This window comes from Cannabis sativa, chromosome 2 (genome assembly GCF_029168945.1).
Source record: "Cannabis sativa cultivar Pink pepper isolate KNU-18-1 chromosome 2, ASM2916894v1, whole genome shotgun sequence".
In the NCBI taxonomy this organism is placed as follows: domain Eukaryota; kingdom Viridiplantae; phylum Streptophyta; class Magnoliopsida; order Rosales; family Cannabaceae; genus Cannabis; species Cannabis sativa.
The window spans coordinates 14,016,265-14,039,692 of NC_083602.1; the positions used below are offsets into that span (position 1 = coordinate 14,016,265).

The 23,428-nt window shown below is 36.1% G+C and overlaps 2 protein-coding genes across 3 annotated transcripts; both read left to right on the forward strand.

The window, feature by feature from the left end:
• Positions 1–1,171: 1,171 nt before the first annotated feature.
• Positions 1,172–7,445, forward strand: LOC133034132 (uncharacterized). Its single transcript, XM_061109158.1, has 4 exons — positions 1,172–1,786; positions 1,842–2,418; positions 2,479–3,968; positions 6,396–7,445. The coding sequence occupies exons 1-4, from the start codon at positions 1,172–1,174 to the stop codon at positions 7,443–7,445; spliced, it is 3,732 nt and encodes a 1,243-aa protein (XP_060965141.1).
• A 1,295-nt stretch (positions 7,446–8,740) lies between these two features.
• LOC115718981 (indole-3-acetaldehyde oxidase) lies at positions 8,741–19,942 on the forward strand. Of its 2 annotated transcripts, XR_004012106.2 has the most exons (12): positions 8,764–9,123; positions 9,450–11,150; positions 11,772–12,031; positions 12,167–12,376; positions 12,512–12,730; positions 13,680–14,651; positions 14,868–14,963; positions 15,165–15,263; positions 17,155–17,344; positions 18,030–18,276; positions 18,488–18,538; positions 19,669–19,942. XR_004012106.2 is itself a non-coding variant. In XM_061110120.1 (11 exons), exons 1-10 carry the CDS (start codon positions 8,952–8,954, stop codon positions 18,245–18,247), a joined length of 4,137 nt encoding a protein of 1,378 aa, XP_060966103.1. In that variant the 5' UTR covers positions 8,741–8,951; the 3' UTR covers positions 18,248–18,276; positions 18,488–19,216. The 2 variants fall into 2 exon arrangements, 1 of the variants encoding a protein (XP_060966103.1); XM_061110120.1 differs by lacking the exon at positions 19,669–19,942 and having other exon boundaries at positions 8,741–9,123; positions 18,488–19,216.
• Positions 19,943–23,428: the final 3,486 nt, after the last annotated feature.

The window sequence follows — 23,428 nt, forward strand, 5'->3', positions numbered from 1 at the left end:
TCAGTGTGAAGGAGACATGAGAAGGGTCCTTGAGGGACAGCCCTGGCACTTCGATCACTGCTTGGTTACCTGTGCTAACCCAACTGGTCTTGACACACTTCTTCCCAATCAGCTTCGATACTCACCTTTCTGGATTCAAGTTCACTCTATTCCATTCGGTCAAAAATCTTTAAAGCTTGCTAAGCTTATAGGGGATGAGGTGGGTGATTTCTTAGAAGTTGATTAGCTTACTCTTTTAAAAGTCTCTGGTCTTTTCCTGCGGATCCGTGTTCTTATTGATGTTTCTAAGCCGGTCACCCGTGGTATTCTTGTGGACTTCAAAAGTATCCACCGTGAGAAGTGGCTGAATTTCAAATACGAAAATTTGCCCAATATCTGTTATCACTGTGGAATGTTTGATCACACACTCACTAAGTGTATCACCTACCTTAAGAAATGTGATGATCATTCTTTCCCACCCCCTCTACCGTACAAAATTCCTCTAAAGGCTCCTGCTAAGTCCACTTTCAAAAGGAACCCTTTTGATTTTTCCAACTCTTTTCCTATCGATGAAGCTATTCCTAACCAGGATAATGTGGACCAATCCCTTGCTGCTGCCGTGAGCCAATTTCTTACTACTGAAGAGATAGGCACTGGGTTCTGTTGCCTTTGGAACCATGGCTAAGTTTGGTTCTTTGGGAGCTGATCATAGGCCTGCTTCCTCCTTTACTCCTCAACTTTCCTCTCCACCCAATCAGGCTGGTCTTAATTTAGGTGGTGAAAACCCTTCTGTTGTTCTCTGTGATTTGCCTTCCACAATTCCTCAGCAAGCTGCTATAGTTGCTAGTGAATGCAACCACGAGGCCACTCCTGCTGAAGGTTTTTTTTCCCAGAATCTCTGAAAAAGCCAAAGGCAAGGCGGTTGTTGGTGCTAAGAGAGCTGCTTTCCTTCCCCAAACTGTTGTGGTTGGTGACTCTCTTCAAAATATCCTTAAACGTGCTCGAGCTGGACCCACTATTGCTGAAGTTTCCTCTGCCCTCAACGAATCAATGGAACGGGCGGGTGTTGCGGAGCAACCCCCCCAGAAAAATGAGTCTTTTGAGTTGGAATGCTCGTGGATTGGGGAGTTCCCGAGCATTCCGTAATCTCTCCCTTTTTGTGCAAAAGTATAGACCCACTTTTCTTTTTGTGATGGAGACCAAATGTGCTGCTGGCCGTGGAGATAGTTTATGCCGCAGTCTCTCTTTTGATCATGTTTTTGAGGTCCCTAGAATAGGCTTAGGTGGGGGTCTTTTAGTTTTATGGAATTCGGATGTTGTTGTTAATATTTTGAACTCCTCTTCTAATCATGTTGATTGTATTATAACTTTTAATGATAATATAAGCACTCATGTTTCTTGTTATTATGGTTCCCTTTACATTCATGATAAAACTCAATCTTGGATTCTCTTAGATAGGCTTTATGATAATGCACCTTTGCTACCTTGGATTATTTTAGGCAATTTTAATGACTATCTATCTCTTAGTGATCGGTCCAGTAATACTAATCCTCCTAATTATGCTATGGTTAATTTTCAACGTTTCCTTTGTAAATTCTCTCTTTTTCCTCTAAACCCGATTGGCTCCAAGTACACTTGGAAGCATGGTACTATCTGTGAAAGGTTGGATTGGGGGATTGTCAATCATGGTTGGCAGCAAACTTTTCCTAAGACTACTCTTTATCATTTGGGATTTTATGGTTTGGACCATAGAGTCCATAGAGTCGTTCTTGAGGATGATAGTATGGCCCTCCCGAAACAAAAAAAGGTTCATGTTTGAAAATTTATGGCTCACTGAGCCCTCCTTTTTTGATACTGTCAAGTCAAGCTGGCTTTATTCTTCCTCTTCCCGGGCTCCAATTTCTCTCAATGCTTTTCTTGACAAGCAGCAGGCCTGTGTTAATGACATTCGAACTTGGAATGAAGGCTTTAACAGTTTATCTTCTAGAATTCGTGCTTTAGAAAGATCTATCAATACTATCAATTCAAATCTGCCCCTTTCCAGTGATAATGTTAAACAGGTGACTGCTCTTCAATCCCAGTTGGATTCACTTCTCTATAAGAATGAAATTCTTTGGAAGCAAAGGTTTAAAATTCACTGGCTTCAGGCTGGGAACAAAAATACTCGTTATTTCCATAATAAAGCTACTGTGAGGAAGAAAAGGAATCACATCCGTAAGCTTAAGTGTAGTGATGGCAGAATTGTTACTTCTTTTGGGGAGATTTGTAATGAAGTTTGTAGTTATTTTGGGGATTTGTTTCAGACGCAACATTCTGATGTGGAGGCCACTAATCTCCTTCTCTCAGCCCTGGACAAATCTCTGGACACTCAGCAAATTCACTTTCTTGAATCCCCTTTTGAGGCCAATGAAATAAAACAAGCTCTTTTTCAGCTCTCAGGTGACAAAGCCCCTGGGCTTGATGGTCTTAATCCGGCTTTCTATTAAAAGAATTGGAAAGTTATTGGCAATGATTTAACCACTGTTATTCTTGATGTCCTTAACAACAATGCTAATTTCTCTGCCATCAATGACACTCTCATTGTTTTGATTCCTAAAAAGTCAAATGCTTCCACACTCAAAGACTTCCGTCCTATTAGCCTTTGTTCGACTCTTTACAAAATTGTGGCTAAGATTCTTTCCAACCGCTTAAAACTTGTTCTTGGCAGTCTTATTTCCTCCTCACAAAGTGCTTTCTTGTCTGAGCGCATTATATTTGATAATATCTTTATCGCTCAGGAGGTGGTCCATGCTATTAATCACAGAAAGCAAGGAAAGCTTGGTTGGGCTGGTCTTAAGCTTGACATGGAGAAAGCTTTTGATCGAGTTGAGTGGGATTTTCTTTTGGCCATTCTTCGTAAATTTAACTTTCCTGCAAAATTTATCAATCTAATTCATCAATGTATCTCTTCTGTAACAATCCGTTTCAATATTAATGGCCAAGTCTCTGACCCTATTCTCCCTTCTCGTGGCATTAGGCAAGGAGATCCCTTATCACCGTATCTTTTTTTGTTGTGTTCTGAAGGTCTTGCTGCTGCGCTTCGTCTTCAAGAGCAAAGAGGATTTTTCAGAGGTATTTCCATTGCTCGCACAGCTCCATCCATTTCCCACCTCCTTTTCGCTGATGACACCCTCCTTTTCACCATTGCCTCTCCTTCATATTGTGATGCTCTTAAAGAAGCTCTCACAATGTACAATTTAGCCACGGGTCAAAGAGTAAACTACTCTAAGTCCTCCATTCTCTTTTCACCAAATACCCCTCCTTCTGTCAGGTCCTATTTTTTTGAATCCTTAAATCTTGAGCAAGGACCTTTTATTAGTAAATATCTCGGGGTTCCTCAATGCTTTGGTCGCTCGAAAAAATCTAGTTTTGACTTTCTTCTCCAAAGAGTGAGTTCTCAGCTTTCTGTTTGGAATGAAAAGTTGTTCTCAAAAGCTGGTAAAGAGGTTCTTTTAAAGGCTGTCATTCAAGCTATCCCTTCCTATACAATGTCTTGTTTCAGACTCCCTGCCTCAACTTGTCAAAAAATTGAAAAGCTCATGGCTCAGTTTTGGTGGGGTTCGATGGGGAAAGGTTCTAAAATTCATTGGAAATCCTGGCGTACTCTTTGCTCTTCCAAATTTTTTGGGGGCCTTGGTTTCCGGTCTCTTGTTTCCCATAACCAGGCCATGCTTGCCAAGCAGGCATGGCGTGTTTTTTCCAATCCTACTTCTCTACTTGCCACTGTTCTTAAAGCTAAATACTTTCGTCATAATGATTTTCTTCAAGCGAAATTGGGGCACTCTCCTTCCTACACCTGGTCTAGTTTACTTTGGGGACGGGATCTTCTAAAGCACGGTTTGCTGTGGAAGATTGGTAATGGATGCTCTGTAAGAACCTTCCAAGATCCTTGGATTCCTGACTTGAAATCCCCTTGTCTTAGGAGTAATGATCTACCCCCTGTTGAAACGGTTAATTTTTTTATTGATGATCAGGGCTTTTGGAGTAGAGACAAACTTAATGTAATACCCAGAATTAGGAAAAGGATTAGCAAAACCCTAATTAAATAATTATGAGTTAATTGAGGAATTATATTATTATATAGTTCAATATATGTGAAATTATATGAAATTTAACATGTTAAAGACCCCGTTGGTGAGCCAGGGGCATTTTGGTAATTATGACCCGAGTAGGGTAAATTGTTGAGATTAATTTAATTACGTGTTTAATAGAACTATATTATCATATAGTATGTCTGTGTTGTCTTTTCAAGTGTGTTCTGACAGGTTGGCGCGGTATAGTCACACCCGGGAATTTCGGGCCGAACCGGGTTCGGGGCCGAAATGTAAATTGAATTGATTATTTGGCATTTTATTTGATAATATGATAATCTGAAATTTATTTGGCAATATTTGAGTGTGAAATGGCATTTATGCCCTTAAAAAGGAATATGTATGTTTTATAGGCCTATGGGCAAAATGGTCATTTGACCATTATTGAGTAAATTGAATTTATTGGATTTTTAGAGACAATGAATTGTGTTTTCTGATTCTCTCTCTCTCTCTCTCTCTCTCTCTCTCTCTCTCTCTCTCTCTCTCTCTCACCGAACCCTCTCCCTCTCTTTCACCCCTTTCCATTTTCAAAGTCTAATTTGTGAAAAAAAACTAGTTGATTTGAAGTTGGTTGTTTGAAAGAAAGGTGTTGGGAGGCTTGAGGCTTGGTTGTGTAAGTATTTGAGGTAGTTTTCTTGATTTTTAATTTATGTTTCTTGGCTGAATATTGTGATAGAAACATGTTTAAGTTTGTTAATTTTGGTTATGCATGGGTTAGGTTGTTCTTGCTACATGTTGGGTGATTTAGAGCTATCTTGGATTGGATTTGAGTTTAGATTGTTGTGTGCTTGTTAATGAATTGGGCTGAGATTATTGGTAATTCTAGGTTGAAATTTCAGGTGTGAAATTTAATGTCTAATTGCTGGTTTTGGCTTGAAGAACTTGGTTTTGAAGTTCTTGAGTTTGAGCTTAGGTTTTGTTAATCTTAAGCATGATATTGAGTGTTTTTGAGCAATTTGAATTCTGGGATTTTGATGCATGTCATGTGATAAATGAGTATCTAGTATGTGCTATTAATCCTATGTGCAAATTTGTGTCTTGGTTGTGAAATTTCTATGAAAAGATTGAGTTTTTGGGTTGAAATTCGAGTTGAGCTTGCTGGTTTTCTGGGTTCTGCACCCAGATGCCGCGACATGCTCTGGAGCATGCCGCGGCCCGCTCCTCTGAGTGGACCTGGGAATTGGTCCCAGGTGCCGCGGCCCGCCCTCGTGATTTTTGGGCAGTTTGTGTTGAATTTTTGAAAATGCATAACTTTGTGATCCGAACTCCGATTCGGGAGTTCTTTATATCGTTGGAAAGCTCGTTCCGAGCTCTGTATGATTATCTGAGTTATAAATGCCATGTTTGAATTTTATGAGTTGAAAATCAGGGGTTAACCCTAAGTGTGAATTATCCTGGATTTGTGTGACTAGGATGACCGGCACCTGATCAGGAGCACCCGGGATTCGAAGTCTCTTTTTATAGCTGGACAACAGGTAAGACAGTAGTTTGCACGTAGAGTATGCGCAGTGGCGCTTATGTGAATATGATATGCATGAATGTTTAGTAACCGGGGTTAGGGTTATTACCCTAATAGGAACGGTCTGTTAGCCTAGGGTTATTACTCTAGTGGAATATGTGTATAATACTATGCCATGTTAAATGAAATGAAATTTAAGGATTATGAGCTCAAGCCATAATCAGGTTGGACTCGGTACTCATAACCGAGATGAACCACTTCTAAGGCCTTAATGTATATAGACGTGTGAGAGCAACACGTGGGTCTACGTCACGTAGATTTAATTAGATGTGTGAGCGCAACACAAAGGTTTACGCCACGTAGACATAAATGGGCATGCTGATATAGTGATCAGGTCTGTGCTATACAGACATATATGTGAATGAGCATAATATATTTGATATGATTATACTGTCTTGCTGGGCTTGGCTCACGGGTGCTCTACTGTGCAGGAAAGGGTAAGGCATTAACTGATCAGCCATGAGTTTCAGGAGCAGACAAAGAATGTACATGTTCACGCCACTTCAGACCAAGCGGGTTATGGGTCTAGCAGTGTCGACTTTTGTATTCTGTTTTGCCGCTTAGGTCGGCTAGTAAGAAAGAACTTGTAATAATTTTGTAAATATTTTTGGGATCCCAACTATGTTTGAAAAGTTTAAATATATTACAAGTTTATTTTCAGTCTGTTTAATATAAAAGTTTAAATTCTGCGCTAATTTTTAATTAGTAATCCCAGTTAGGGGATTAGGGTTTCATAATCATTATGGGTAGCGTGCCTAATTATTTAGGGCGTTACACTTAATCACTACTTTGATAACCTCTCAGTCTCTTCTATCCTTAAAGTTCCAATTGGGGGTTTGCAAAGGGATGATGCTTTAGTTTGGAATCATGAAGCTTCGGGTGTCTTTTCTGTTAAATCGGCTTACCACCTAGTTAATAGCGCTTCCCTTCCTCCTTCCTCTTCTAATCTGTCTTTTTTTACATCTTGGTGGAAAACCCTTTGGAATTTAAACCTCCCTCCAAAGGTTAAGAATTTCTCTTGGAGAGTTTACCACCACATTCTCCCTGTAGCTATTAACTTGTTTCATAGGAAAGCCATCCCTCAGCCTTGTTGTTCCTTCTGTAGGAATCCAGTAGAAACTGTTACTCATGCATTGTTAGATTGTCCCAGAGCTGCTAAAATTTGGAAAGCTTCCCCCCTTAGGACATTCTATATCTCTAACAGATATGTGGATGTAAAAGAATTTATGTTAAATGGTTTTGATCAGCTGAACAAAGAAAGTTTGAGTTTATTATTAACTATTATGTGGGCCATTTGGAATTCTAGGAATAAAAAACTTTTTGCAAATTCGGATATGGCTCCTACTGATGTTGTAGCTTGGACTAACTCTTTCATTTCAGATTATCAGGAAGCTTTGTGTAATGCTAACAAGTACAAAGCAGTTCACAATCAGCAACCGAATGACAAGGAAATTACAGTTCCTCACAACTGCTACCAGCCTAATACGGATGCAGCTCTTTGTGCTGAGCGCAGCAAGTTAGGATTTGGAGCAGTTATCAAAGATTGGAAGGGTAATTTGGTAGCAAACTTAGCTATCCCTGCAGCTGGAATCTTCCAGCCTACATTGGCAGAAGCTTTAGCTTTAAAAGCTGGACTAATCTGGTGTCAACATATCAAGATCCCTTTGGTTTTAGTCGAGACGGATTCCAAGTTGCTGGTGGACAGGGTTCTTGATCGAAAGGGTGATCTTTCAGCTCTTTCGGATATGGTTGAAGACATCAGGAATTCTTTATCTCTTTTCCCTAATGTTATCCTTCGGCATACCAGGAGAGTTTAATGGTGATGCGCACAGTTTGGCTCGAAGGGCACTAGGGCTGGATGAAGAATTATGCTGGAATGTTTTAGTTCCAATTTTGTAGCTTCTTTCTCTGAAGCTCCTCCGTCAAAAAAAAAAAAAAAAATTATCTGAGCATGAATATGTACACAACAATTCAAATTTATATTTTTAATATATATATAATGTGTCAGATTTTTTTTTTTTTGTCTTTTTTATGTCTCTCTCCATCTATTTTATATATTTGTTTCTCTTTTTTCTTTTTTTTTTTAAAAAAAAAAGTTTAAAAAGTTTTTTTTAGTTACACAAATAATTATTTGAACTCAATAATTATATCAATGCAATGTACTTTTTAAGGGAATCGTTTTAATATATGGAAAGCATATATTTTTTTACAATTGTCAAAAAAAAAAATAATTACAATAAAAAATAACCTTTTAGTTTCTTTAATAGAAAATCGAATTTTTAAATACCAACTAATTTCTAAAATGACTTATTTTTTTTTTTTTGGAAGAATTCTAAAATGACTTATAAGATACTAAATTTTTAATCTTGAATTCTTTTATGTTGTATAGGATGTGTTGGTCTTACTTATTTAGAGTACATTTATTTAGATATTAGAAAACTTTTAAATCTGAAATATTATGATATTTATTGTTATAACCCATAAAATTAGATGGTATACTTGTTTTGTTCAAATATAATATTTAGTTACTTCTTTGTTAATAATTTATAAAAGAAAAGGAAGTGTTACTTTTATCTTGTTCATATATTTTTATATTGGAAAAAATATATATGTTTCTCATAATTTAAAATATGGTTTAAAATTACTAAAAATAACTTCAAAGTATCTTAAATAATAAAATAACACATAATATAGCCTAAAAATTAATAAATAGAATCATAATTTTAAAGTTATCTGATTAAAATAAAATTAAATATATATGAGAAATAAATTATCTTGAAATAAATTTTTTAAATAAATAATAACTAATTGATATATTATTTATATCAAAAGCAACCAAAAAATTGCTCTTTTTAAAACTTGCAAAACACTGAAATTTCTGGAAACGAGAATTTTTAAGTTTTTTCTATTTTCGGTAATAATTTTAAAGTTCGTTATTTATGCTGACGTGCCAATCGGTATTTGTGCAAATAAATTTGTTGAAGGTATTTTTATAAATATAATATTTTAGGTATAATATTAAAAAAACTCTTTAAAATTACTGGGTCAGTTTGGACCTTTTTTCAGTATAAGTTTCCCTATAATTTAATTGTTCTATGATAATGAAGTAAACCACTCATATCAGTGAAAGTGAAACTGAACTAAACAGAAACTTGCGATACAGATCATTTTGTTGTTTTATCCTATTAATTTGAAAAAAATACTAGTCTCAATCAAATGATGACTCTGCTACTTTTCTTCTTTCTTTCTATATATTTTGCTGAGAATGCGAGCCTAAGATTCTTAAAGGAAAAAACAACAAGAAGAAGAAGAAGAAGAAGAAGATGAAGCTCAGTCTGAAGCTTGCAGCGATGTCAGAAAGAAGAAATGGAAGTTTGGTTTTTGCCATTAATGGCCAGAGGTTCGAGCTTCCAACTCTTGACCCTTCAACTACTTTGCTTCATTTCTTGCGGACTCAGACTCGTTTCAAGAGTGTTAAGCTCGGTTGTGGCGAAGGTTTTCATTCTTCACTTTCTCTCTAGTTTTCAATCTCTTAACGTTTGTAAAATTAAGTATATTATTTGAGAGTCTAATTAAGTATATGTCTTTCTCTGTAGCACGTAGGATGTGTTGGATTTGTAGTTTATGAGCTTTATTAGAAAAAGTAGGCAAATTCCACGTTTTCTCGCAGTTTGAACTGGACTCTTGTGTAATTTGTTACACAAGTCTTGATTTTGAATTTGTTAGTATTGGAACCTAAGATAACAAAATTATTGGGAAATCTGGTAAATATCGATTCAAGTCCTGTGAAATTTTATGTTTTTTTGCTTTTTTTTTTTCAGGTGGTTGTGGTGCTTGTACTGTGCTGCTATCCAAGTATGATCCAGTAAATGACACAGTTGAGGATATGACTGCAAGTTCATGTCTTACTCTGTTGAGCAGTATAGGTGAGTGTTCAATCACAACATCTGAAGGACTTGGAAATAGCAAAGATGGTTTACACTCAATTCACCAGAGAATGAGTGGTTTCCATGCTTCCCAATGTGGCTTTTGTACTCCTGGAATGTGTGTTTCAATCTTTTCAGCTCTTGTCAATGCTGAGAAAACAGATCGAGTGGACCCTCCTCCGGGGTTCTCTAAGATCACTGTTTCTGAAGCTGAAAAGGCTATTGCAGGAAATCTGTGTCGCTGTACCGGATATCGATCCATTGCTGATGTTTGCAAGAGCTTTGCAGCTGATGTGGATATTGAGGATTTGGGGCTCAACTCCTTTTGGAAAAAGGAAGATAGTAAGGAAGTAAAGGTAAGTAGTTTACCTTCTTATGACCGCAACAATGAGATTTGTACATTTCCTAAGTTCCTGAAAGAGGAAATCAGGTCTGCCATGTCTTTGGATTCTAAAACAGATAGTTGGCTCCGTCCTTCTAGTATTCAAGAGCTACAAAACTTGCTCAATTTTATTGATGTTGGAGAAGGGACCAAAACAAAATTAGTGATTGGAAACACAGGGTCTGGTTACTACAAGGAATTAGAATACTATGACCAGTACATTGATCTAAAAGGCATACCTGAACTCTCAACAATTCGAATGGATACAGAAGGGTTCAAATTTGGAGCTGCTGTTACAATTTCAAAAGTAATTGAAGTTCTAAAGGATGCTAAACAAGTTGGATTTCCCTCAAGAGGCGAGATGGTGTTCAATAAGATTTCGAATCATATGGAGAAAATTGCTAGCAAATTTATTAGAAATATAGCTAGTATAGGGGGGAATTTGGTGATGGCACAAAGGAAGCATTTTCCTTCAGACATTGCTACCATTCTTCTAGCTGCGGATTCCATGGTAGAGGTGATGAGGGGTACCAGATGTGAAACTTTGACATTGGAAGAGTTTCTTCAAAGGCCACCTCTAGATTTCAAGAGTATACTTCTAAGCATTAAAATTCCAAACTGGGAATCAACAGGAAAAGTTTCTCAGCAGAAAGGTTCTGTCTTATTGTTTGAAACCTATCGAGCTGCACCTAGACCCCTCGGAAATGCATTGCCTTATCTGAATGCTGCCTTATTGGCTGAAGTTTCTCCTTGTAAAACTTCCAGTGGAGTTTTAGTGAGTCGCTGTCAGTTGGCTTATGGTGCTTATGGTACTAAACATGCAATCAGAGCTAGAAAGGCAGAAGAATATTTGGTTGGAGAAGTACTAACTGTTGATGCTTTGTATGAAGCTACTAAATTGGTTAGAGCTACCATTGTTCCTGAAGATGGCACTTCAAGTCCTTCTTATAGGTCAAGCTTGGCTGTAGGTTTTCTTTTCGAGTTCTTTAGCTCCTGTATTGATACTACAGCTGAATCTACTGATGGGTTGTTGGGGAAATGTAATGATTCTGTGTTGGCTAAGGATCTGAAGTTGGGAGAGAATGAAATTTCATTCAAGTGTGACGAAATTCCAACTCTGCTATCATCTGGGAAGCAGTTTATTAAAACAAGTCCAGAATATTACCCTGTTGGCAAGCCAATTTCAAAATCTGGAGCAGCCCTCCAAGCTTCTGGTTTGTATTCTGGGCTAAAACATCACTTTATTTTTGCTTAAGACTTGCATAATTGCTTGGAAAGCTTCAAAATAGAAAGAAACAAAATACTTATCGAATCTCTTTCTCTTTTCTTTCCCCCTTGATATTACTTGCACTAATGTTTGACTTAATTTATTATGTGAATGATATCTACAGCACCTCCCTCTATAGTTTTGCATATTCCAGTACATGTTTCAATGGACTTCCATAGTTATTTTTTAATCTATTATTTTATGTTCATAAATGTCAACGGAGAAATCTCATCATGTCTGAAACATGAAGTTGAAAATTTAAGGAATTCAACAATTCATATTTAACCTTACATGTGCTGTCATGGGCTCTCATCCATCATAAGGTCATTTAGTATTTAGTGTTATGCTTATTTCTATGTGAATGACAGTCATCTCTTGGTCCGCCTGCATATCATTTGTTTTTCTTCCTGTATGCTGACTTTTTTTTTTTAATAATTACATTGTCAAGATAACTATGTCTTTGTTCCTCTAATGTTTCTTATATTTACTGCTGATTGAATTGCTTCAAGGTATTCCTTCCTTTTTCTTAACAACTAATTTGTCTCATTTATGTTGATAATCTGCGTAGGCGAGGCAGTGTATGTAGATGACATTCCTTCACCACCAAATTGTTTGTATGGGGCATTCATTTATACCACAGAACCTTTTGCACGAGTGAAGAATATAGCATTCAAGCCTGATCAACAGCCCCGTGGAGTAGTTGATGTTATATCTGTTAAAGATATCCCTGAAGGTGGGGAAAACATTGGATCCAAGACCATGTTTGGTACTGAACCTTTATTTGCTGATGATCTCACTGAGTGTGCTGGTCAGCGTCTAGCTTTTCTGGTAACTCCAACATCCACTATAAAACTCCAACGTCCTCTATGTGTAATTGCTTTCTTCAATTGACAGTAATTTTACTCTATAGGTTTGCAAGCATATCAGTCTTCTTTGTTTATTGGGAGACGTGTTTTTTGTTAGGTTGCAGATACTCAGAAACATGCAGATGTGGCAGCGGAGTTAGCAGTGGTTGATTATGGAGTAGAAGATCTAGAGCCACCTATTTTATCTGTTGATGAGGCTGTTAGAAGATCTAGTTTTTTTGAAGTGCCTACTTCCATTTACCCAAAGCAAGTTGGTGATGCATTAGAAGGAATGGCTGAAGCTGATCACAAAATTATGTCTGCTAAGGTATTGCCCATCTATTTAGAAGAAATCAAATGTAATACAACATTGTGAGAAAAAGAACGGGAGAGAGAGAATATTGCATGAACACTGATTTGGCATATTTGCGCAGTATTTAACTTATAGTTTCATTTTTACCAGATCAAGCTTCCTTCACAGTACCATTTCTACATGGAGACGCAAACTGCCCTTGCTATACCAGATGAAGACAACTGCATGGTTGTTTATAGCTCAATTCAGTTTCCTGAATTTGCACACGATGCTATTGCAAAATGTTTAAGTGTACGGGGACATAATGTTCGTGTTATCACAAGAAGGGTTGGAGGTGGCTTTGGGGGAAAATCCAGTAAAGCGATGCCTGTAAGTATTATAAAATCAGTTTTATATCTCTTTTCTTCCTAAGATAACCAAATATTTAAATCATGATTGAAAATTTCAAGTTTACCTTCTATGATTGACTTAGATTCCCTGCAAAGCTAACTAATTTTTTTTCCTACAAAAAAAAAATCTCTAGAAAAGCTGTAATTTTACTTGACATAATATTTTCATTTGCTTTTAAACAATTTTGTTATTTTTGTCAGTGGGAAATATAACCCCACATGTTTATTCTTGTCTTGGCTGATATCCTTGCAAAATTATCTTATTCCATTCCAATCTGTTTCACCATCATTCAGCTGTTACATATCATAAGCATCAACCCCTCTTACTAATAAGGAATCCACGACCTGAAATCAGAAAGAAAACAAAGAAAGAGAATACAACAGAGAAAGAAGAAAAGGCCTTCTGCCACAACCATATTACAGGAAAGGAAAACTAAAGTAAATGGAGAGAATCAATCCATTTTTTAGCTTGCAATTGTTATTAGTATTATCCACTAATCTGTTTGACCAAGTTATCTGATTAGAGGATGGACTTTCTGTTTTATACTGCTGGTGATATCCTTCATTTGAAGAAAGTTTACCTTTCCTCATAAGCATCAGCTGTTGTTTTTCCTACTTGTCTTGATTTCAATTTTGGCTTATCGCTAATAAAAGAAAAGGGAAGGAAATAGTATCTTAATTGCAAGACATAAGATTTACATCTATTCTGTCTATAGTCTTCTTTTGGACTATTAAAAGCTACATAAATCTCCAAAGTTCATTTCAGTCACTTTCCCCATCACAAATATTCGTTCCGAATAGCTGCTTTAGAATTGTTTGAAGCTGTTAGAATGACAATGTACTGAGAAGTATTTCATAATCCTAATAATTCTCTCCTGTATGGTGTCATAAGCTTGCTTACTCTGCCCTTTTATATTATGATAATTCAGGTGGCAGTAGCATGTGCACTTGCAGCACAAAAATTACGCCGCCCTGTCAGGATATATATGAATAGAAAAACTGATACAATATTGGCAGGAGGAAGACATCCCATGAAAATAACCTACAATGTTGGATTTAAGTCAGATGGGAAGATTACGGGTTTGGAACTAGAAATATTAATTGATGCAGGCATGTCTTTAGATGTGAGCCCTATCCTGCCATCAAATTTTATGGGTACATTTAAGAAGTATGATTGGGGTGCTCTGGCTTTTGACATAAAGTTATGCAAAACAAATCATTCAAGTAAGACGGCAATGCGAGGTCCTGGAGAGGTACAGGGATCATTTGTAGCTGAAGCTATAATTGAGCATGTTGCATCTTTTCTCTCAATGGAAGTTGATTCTGTCAGACAAAAAAATCTTCACACATACAAGAGTCTTAGTTTATTTTATGGAGATAGTGCTGGTGAAGCTCAAGAGTATACTTTACCTTCAATGTGGGATAAGGTAGCTTTGTCTTCAAAATTTAGTCAAAGGGCTCTAAAGATAGAAGAGTTTAATATGTGTAATAGATGGAAAAAACGGGGAATATCTAGATTACCAATTATAGGTGGGATGACGGTCAGACCAACTCCAGCGAAAGTAAGTATTTTATCAGATGGATCTGTTGCTGTTGAAGTAGGGGGAATAGAGCTGGGCCAGGGGCTTTGGACAAAGGTGAAACAGATGGCTGCTTTTGCTCTCGGTTCAATCATTGCTGATGGAACTGAACACTTATTGGATAATGTGCGAGTCATACAGGCTGATACTCTGAGCTTGATCCAAGGGGGATTAACGGCAGGAAGCACTACATCTGAGGCAAGCTGTGCAGCAGTCAGAATGTGCTGTGATGTCTTGATTGACAAATTAACTCCTATTAAAAAGAAGTTACAGGAATCGCTTGGCTCGGATTCTATCAAATGGGAGATGCTGATTGCTCAGGTATCTAGTTAGATTTCATTGTTTCTTTCCATATTGATGATTAGAACATAAGTCTTTTTCTTGACTATGAACTTACTAATCATGGAACTGCTATATATGTATTTTTTGGTCGATTGGGTGTAGCTTTCTAATGGTTCTGGCATTCTATTTAATGTGTTTGCATTATTGTCAAATTAAATCATAATATAATTTTTCCTCGGTCTTTGTGCAATGTAGGGTTATTCACAATCTATACAATTATCATCAATTTCCTACTATGTCCCTGATAAGTCTTCCCTAAAATACTTGAACTTTGGTGCAGCAGTAAGTGAGGTGAGTCTCTTGCAAAAATATTCATATTTAGTTGAAGACTTGCTTACATAAAATAATTTCTCAACTAAAGTTATAATTGGTTTTAACTTAAACATGAAACAGTTTATTAATCTTACTAACAATCAGATTAACAGCATGATAGAGTTGGTGTTTAGCCGATGATATATAATTAATATGCATTGCTGAATCTATCCACCATAGGTTGAGATAAATCTTTTGACTGGAGAAACCTCGATTTTGCAATCGGATATTATCTATGACTGTGGACAAAGTCTCAACCCTGCAGTAGATCTTGGACAGGTAACCTTGATTGCTTGTGTTATCTTACAAAGTTTCTGATTTGTTGTTCATTCCATAGATTTATATTGGTATGTTAAGTCCTATTGGTTGAAAATGATTCATTTATGCTATGATAGAAAAAAGCAAAACAGTTCCTTCTGTTTGTATGGGGTGACATCAGAATGTTACACTGGCATTTTAGGCTGTAAATCTGATTATCTGTGTCATCTTTGTTCTTAAAAAGAAAAACAGAGGGAAAATGTTAATTCTGAAGGGGAAAAGAAAAAGGTCTTCTTAAACCTTGTTTGGAACCTGGATTTTGGTAGGAAATAGCTACCCTAAAGATTTAACCTTTGGTGGAGTACTCGGTTTCCACTAATTCCTGATAGAAGAGTTGGATGGGGAAGTAGTAGCTACAACAGAATATGCTGTGTGATATCCTGATTTAGTGTAGTCTCCAGAAGAAGTAAGATTCCCAATAAGTTTATCTTCTCCCAAAACCCCAAACAGAGGAATAGAGAGTACAGCATCAACAACCTCAGGGGAGAAATAAGATTATAGTTTAACAATATTCCAATTGTGTTCCTCAGTTAAGAATATATTTATATATAACTATACTTTATATATGAGTATGACTGAGGAATAGAGTATAGCATCAACAACCTTAGGGGAGAAATAAGATTGTAAGTTTAGCAATATCCCAGTTGCCTTCCTCTGTTAAATATATATTTATTTATAACTTTATGAGCTGAAAAATTGAACAGAGGCAAGTTACTTCGATTGATCCTTCTTTTCGATTCGATTTTATACAATCATCGAACTTCTCCTCTGATGAGTGCTCATCGTGCAAAGTTTCTGGTGGTTTTCTGTAACAAGACACTCTGATGCTCAAGTCAGTGATTAATCTCAAGAATTTTAATGGAGATTTAAGGAAAAAAATAAGCGTTAAGTGTGGGAGATCGATTCTTCTTCTTACTTTTTTTTAATCGTATTTATGCTTCAAAGAAATGGGGAGAAGTAAATGAAATTAGTTAGCCTAACTGAATGGTTACCAAATCCATTTTCAAAATGTGAGCAGAAGCGGACAACGTCATCAGGGTTCGATAGGCCTCTGAGTGTCTTCCCAAATTGACTGGTGTGGTGCTCTTTTGCTTATCTTTTCAATGATTGTTGAACAAAACTGGGTACCCCTTGGGGTCCAAACCCAAATGCCAAAGTTACTCTTTATACCCTTGTAAATGAGGGTTCATATCCCATGTGGGACTCTTTCCAACTCACACACACTAAGACACTTGTATATTTTGTTAAAACATTCACAACATTTCCAACAATGATACAAGGTGCTTTTGCTTTCCGCCTAGATGAGTTTTTTTTTTAGATAATTTCATAAATACACAAAAACAACAAAAAAATTACAAAAATATTTAACAATTAAAAAGTAGGAAACATTTACAATACCACATTACTGATTGTGAATTTTACACATTAGATAAATTATGATACAAATTTCTTTTTTACATGATGGGGTTCATTGGAATTATAGCAAACTCCTTACACATGAAATTTTGAATAATTTAAATTACTGCAAACCGTATTCCAACTTCCAGTACCATCACTCGTGTGAAGTGTTATGTTGGACTGGATCCTGTATGCAACACTCTAAATTTTCTAAAAAATTTCGAAAATGTGTAGAGCTTCGCTATAATTACAGTAAACACTATCATATAAAATCCTAAGGTCGTAACTAGTCTAAGTATGTGAACGGGAGCACACGGTATGTACTAATTCAGCAATGTAGCCGTTCTCTAAAAAATATATATATTTATATATTTATGAGTGTACATATAACTCCCAAATCTTTGATGATTTCTCAAGAAAAACATTACTTGGCTGTTCACATATATTTGTGCAGATTGAAGGAGCTTTTGTACAAGGAGTTGGGTTTTTCTTGTATGAAGAATACTTAACAAATTCTGATGGACTGGTCACTGCTAATGGGACATGGACATACAAGATTCCTTCATTAGACACCATTCCTAAACAGCTCAATGTTGAAGTGTTGAACAGTGGACGTCACAAAAACCGTGTTCTCTCGTCCAAAGGTATCATTCCTTTCATCTTTCTCAGTTCAACATTTGTGTTTACTGTTTAGTGTAAAGACAATGATAAGATAGTGAAAGTATTGTACTACATTGTGAGAATTTAGCATCAAGCTCTGAAATTGAAAGATCCCTTAGCAATTCTACATAATGAAATTGTTCGAAAGAAAAATGATCTGATGTTTACATAATTAAAACAAGGTACCTTTGGGGGAGAGAGGACCTCAAATAGTTTGGCAATTCAAAATTTATTTAGTAGACAGATAGAAATGACAGCGTCTGGGATGAGAAATTTTAACTGTATTGGCTTTGGAAACTTTAAACTCTTAAATAAACATAGTTTGCAACTTCAAGTGTGACTTCACACAGATAGGGGTTGACTCCTTATTTCATGCTTTGTCTAGTAGCTTAGCGACAGCATTTGTTTGCCTTTTTATTTTCTCTCCTTCGGGTAACTTATTTTCTCATAGTTCAATTGGTGAGCTAAATCACTTCTTGTTCTTTCCTGGCCAAAAGAAAGTGCAGTCCATTTTTTCGGGTGGAAATTGTGCCACATGAAAATATTAGTTCCTTTGTAAAAAAGTCTTTGCTACTCTATTCCGTTTACATAATTTAATCAATGAAGTCTTTCCATTTTCCAAAGGCTACTCTAGTGACAAGCTTAAACAAAAATTATCATTTTGTGCAGCTTCCGGCGAGCCACCATTGTTTCTTTCGGCTTCGGTTCACTATGCTGCAAGAGCTGCCATCAGAGCAGCAAGAAAACAAATCAATTCATGGGGAAGCCCGGGAGGATCCGACTCCATATTCCAATTGGATGTACCTGCTACTATGCCAGTTGTGAAGGAGTGTTGTGGACTGGACATTGTGGAGAGGTATTTGGAATGGAAAAAAGGCGGAAACTGAAGACACTACGCTTATAGTTCATACATAAGGTTCGTGTCTTGTCTCTAAAATAAATCTTCAGTGTATAGTATGAAGATCTGTCAGATCATTAGTTTTAACTATTTTTTTCTTTTTAAATTTTTTGCATAAATTACTATATTAACGAAAGAATAACAAAACAACTTTTACACGCCAATTTTTACTTTTTTTTTTTTAAACTGTCATAAGGTTTTTTTTTTTTTTTCAATTATGGTAATATAGTGTGTGGAACACGCGACTAGGACGCCGGAGAAAAGGCCGATTACGCTCCAGGTAAATATTATTTTGAATCTTGTGTTTTGAAAAGTTACCAATTGGACCTTCTGTTTTGTTAAACGACAAAATAGATCTTATATTTTCTAAAATAGTAAAAATAAGACATTGAACTCAATTTTCAACAGTTTTATTTTTTAACATAACTAACCTTAATATAATTTCTAACACAAACAGATATATAAAATGTAATTAGATTCGTCATAACATCTCCACATTAGATATTATTAAGTTTTATTTTGACAAAAATTTAATTTAGGATCTTATTTGTACAATTTTAAAAAATACAGGATTCATTTTGTCATTTAGTAAAACAAAAGGTTCATTTTATAATTTTTACAAAACACAAGGTTTAAAATAGTATTTACCATTCTCTTTTTTTCAAGCCAGTCACTCTTCTCTATGTAAAGATATGGAAAGTAAGAATTTTTTGTTCATTATATAGGACATTTCTATCTTTCCATTTTAATATAATTTCTATAGTCACGTATTATTGTAGTATATTCCTGACATTTACTTTGCCAATTTTTTTTATAGTTCTTTTATTAAATAAGAACATCATTATGTTCTTCATTAGTCATTGATGATCTACCAAATTGTATGTGTAACATATATATATATATGTATATATATATGCTTTTATCAGTTATTTAATAATTGGATTAAGGAAACAATAAAGCTTTTGAATTTTTTCTTAATAAAATGGAAATTTTATTAATCAAATAGTTTTAGCCATTATAATGGAGCATTGCTCAGATGATGAACAAGAGGGCACGAACACAATTGTACATTTTTGTTCGTTGAACGTTTAACAAAACAAAATTTAATAAAACTTGAAGATGTTAACAGTCATGCACTAAAAGACTATAAAAAAATGACATATGAACTGTACTATGAATTGCTTGAACAAAAACTAAACATTCAGTTTCAATGGTAACATGCTGTCAATTCTTATATTTAATTTAACTCAACGCTTCCTTAATCTAAAAAACCATCAACGAACTCAATTGACAAAAAATGCTTCAAACTACCTCCTATCACTATCCTGCACCATCAACATCTATTTTAATCGTATTAAAATCTAATTTATTGAGGAGATTTTATTGAGGCATTCCAATCATCTAAACCAGGTGTTGTCAATCCTGAATTTACTGAGGCAGCGGGCATTAAAGAGGCCCTAAGTTGGATAAAATCTCATGGGTGGTCAAATGTGATGGTGGAAACTGACCGTGTCAATATGGTGCATGTTATCAAGAGCAAAGTTCGTATGTATTCTCCATACGGCATTGTAATTCACAAATCAAAACTCATTTTATCATATTTGTGTAATGTTTCAGTTCATTTTATAAAGCAAGCTGTAAATAAAGTGGCCCACTTCTTAACTAAGGACTTTTATTCTAAAAATGATTGCATGATTAGTAAGTAGTCTGTTCTTGTTAATTTATTGTCCTTACTTTTGAAGGACCTTTAATTAATGGAAGCTTCTTTTTCCCTTAAAAAAAAAAATCCAATTTAGTCCATTGATCATTGAGCATTTTACCGTGATTAAAAACCACTCTAACTGATAGAATAGCCTTTGCTATAGAAGAAGATTTTGCCTTCCAGCCACCTCATTATGGACCTTCCAAACCACTAAGTTACCACTACCATAACCAACTCCTCCTCACACACACCAATAGCCTGCAACACACCACCAGTAAACCAACCTTGAAAATCCAAGGCAGTCACGGTACCCACACTAACAATTGACCTACTCCAACAAGCACAGGCAAAAGAGCAGGTAACAAAGATGTGAAGAATAGTTTAGTTTCTGCCTTCCTATGACACACAGGATACAAGCTATCAACATGCACATATTTTGTTGACAACTACACCTTGGTAGATACTAGATAAACAATCTGTAAGAGTTCTCCAAATAAAATGATCAAGTTTAGGTGGAATACGTAATTTCTGATTGTTTACTTTCTTAATAAAAATAAATAAATAAACAATACTTTTTCATGGCGATAAGAGAACTTCTCTTTTTCATGAGCTCATATTAAGGATTTTTTTTTTTTTTTTGAATAAACTCAGAAGATTCATTAATTAATATTATCGTTCAGAATAATGGATCGCACTTCAGAGGAACAGTCTTCCAACTGAAGCACACGACCTGAAGAGAAACAAGAGTCTCTTGCCAAGCAATGAGCCAACTTATTTGCAGATCGTTTAACAAAACACAAAACAAATATAAGGAAAGGATGAAAGTAAATTGCGCACATCATGAACAAGAAGACCAAATTGGAAAGACATAGAAATTTTACTTTGGATAGCTTGGACGCAGACCAAACTATCTGTCTCCAACAGAACGTGTTCCCAAGGATGGTGAACAATCCAACTCAAAGCTTCTTTTATTTCTATAATTTTCTGCAATTTCAAGTTGGACACGACCAATCTTACCCTTAGTAAAGGCTTCTAGCAGATTACCATGGTGGTCACGAGCTACACAACACACACCAAACTGACCCTCTTGCTAAAATAAAGCCCCATCAACATTAACCTTGATCTTATTTAACATAGGTGCAGTCTAACGCTCAGAATGTCATCCCCCATCGCTCATTGGAGACAAAGAAAGACCCTTTCTTTCTTGAGAGCATTTATACTGATCAAGCAGATTCTTTGCTGAAGCAACAATATTTGAAGCAGACCAACTCTTCTTCTGCCAAACAAAATCATTCCGCGCACGCCAAATAGCCCAACTCACCACAGCCGCTTCCTCCATCTCACAAACACGCCCCCAGCTAAACAAAACCAGCTACCAGTTGCTGAATGACTCAGAGCCGCAACCAATGTCCACCAGGCTTCGATTTCAGGCAACTTTTGCAAACACACACTCAACCAGTGCGTGATGCACTATTTCAGCAGCAGAATTACACAAGGGGTAGATGGCGTTTACAAGGACATGTCGTCTTTGAAGTTGGGCACATGTAGGAAGTATACCCGAAGTAGCTCTCCATAAAAGATTACTAATCTTTGGAGGAATTTTTAACGACCATAGGGTCCTCCAAAAACCAGTATTGTCATCCATAATCCAAGCACCTTTAGCTTCCTGCAGAAACTTATAGGCACTTCTAACTGAATACTACCCAGAAGTCTCAAGCTTCCAACTCCAACTATCACTTGCACGAGCTTCCACTTGAAGCAGACAACTAACAGACTTGTTCTCAAGAGCAAGATGCCTAGAGACAACAAAGCTATTAGTTTTGTGTGGAAGCCAAGGATCATCAAGGATTGAAACATTCACACCAGTTGCAATTGTTCTTAAAGCACCATCATGGATCAGTTCTTTTGCTTCAAGGATGCTTCGCCAAATGAAGCTCGGATTTTCTCCCAACTCAGCTGAAAACAAGTTACTATGTGCATAATACTTCGACTTATAAACCTTGCTAACCAAAGAGTTATCGTTCACCAACAGACGCCAAAATTGCTTCCCCAGAAGCGCCAAATTAAAATCTCTCAAGCTCTTGAAACTTAATCCTCCTGCATGTTTATGTCGACACAACCGATCCCAACTCATCCAATTTATTCCTTTACTATGACTAGAATTCGAATGCCACCAAAACTTAGCCATAAGTCTTTCTAACTCTTGCAAGTATCCAAAAGAAGTAGAAAAACATGCATGGCATAATTCGGCAACGATTGTGCTACTGATTTCAGTAATACCTCCTTTCCCCCACGAGACAAGATATGACCTTCCCATCCTTGTATTCTCTTTCGAAGCTTGTCTTTAAGAAAACCAAAGATAGCATTCTTATTCTTCCCAACCGAATAAGGAAGACCCACATAATAGCCATGTTCATCAGCCTCATAAATTTCCAACATAGCACAAATAGCATCCCTCAACTCACTATTAGTATTATTGCTATAAAACATAGAGGACTTAGAAAAGTTTATTCTTTGACCCGAAGCCACCTCATAAGTGTGCAAAAGCTCCTTTATATTATGCAAAAGCACCATAAGACTGAAACAGACCAAGAAAAACACGACTAGGATAACCAACAAAACGAGAGAAAAACTACACAACCATGTCAAAGGACAAGACCAATTTAGTGTAAGTAAATAATATGAAAATTTCACACGAATTCGGTCCAATAATGCACCCTTAGAAATGCTTTGAAAGACCCATAAACAAGAGTGTATCGATGCACTCTTATAAGACCTACGAGTATTAGTACGGTACGTCTCCAAAAAGAGTATATCGATGCACCTTGTATTTGTACGTTACATCTCCAAGAAAGAGTGCATCAATGCACCTTTTTCGTATTTTCGATATCTAGATAATTTCAATTCTTTTTTTCGTTGTATAACACGTATATTGTAATTATTTAATATATATTGTAAAATTTTGAAAAATTTAAAATAAATTATAATATAAAAAATATGATTCATATTGTTTATTTTACTCCCATATATAATAAAAGAGATAAGTATGCAATTGATTGTTTAAATATTTTTATTGGTGCATTAAATTATTTTGAATTTCTTGAAAATTTATCGAAAGTCTTAGATATTTGATTTACACTGTCATATAAAAATATTAAGAATAAAACAAGGAAAATTTGAAAAAATATGCATGAAATACCTTAATATCTTATTCCTAAACTAATACATATCAAAATTGAAAACCTATGACCACTTTATCTAAAATCCAAAAATACCCCTCTCATAACTCAACCCCAACTCTCTCTCTCTCTCCCTCTATCTCTCTCTCTGAACCGCACCCCAACCCCCCTCACCACCGCCCACAACGCTGGCCCCTCACCACCGCCTACAACGCCGACCCCCTCCAAAATCAAAACCGAGCACTTCTCACCGCCGACCCCATCAAAATTGAAATGTCCAAGGTAAGAT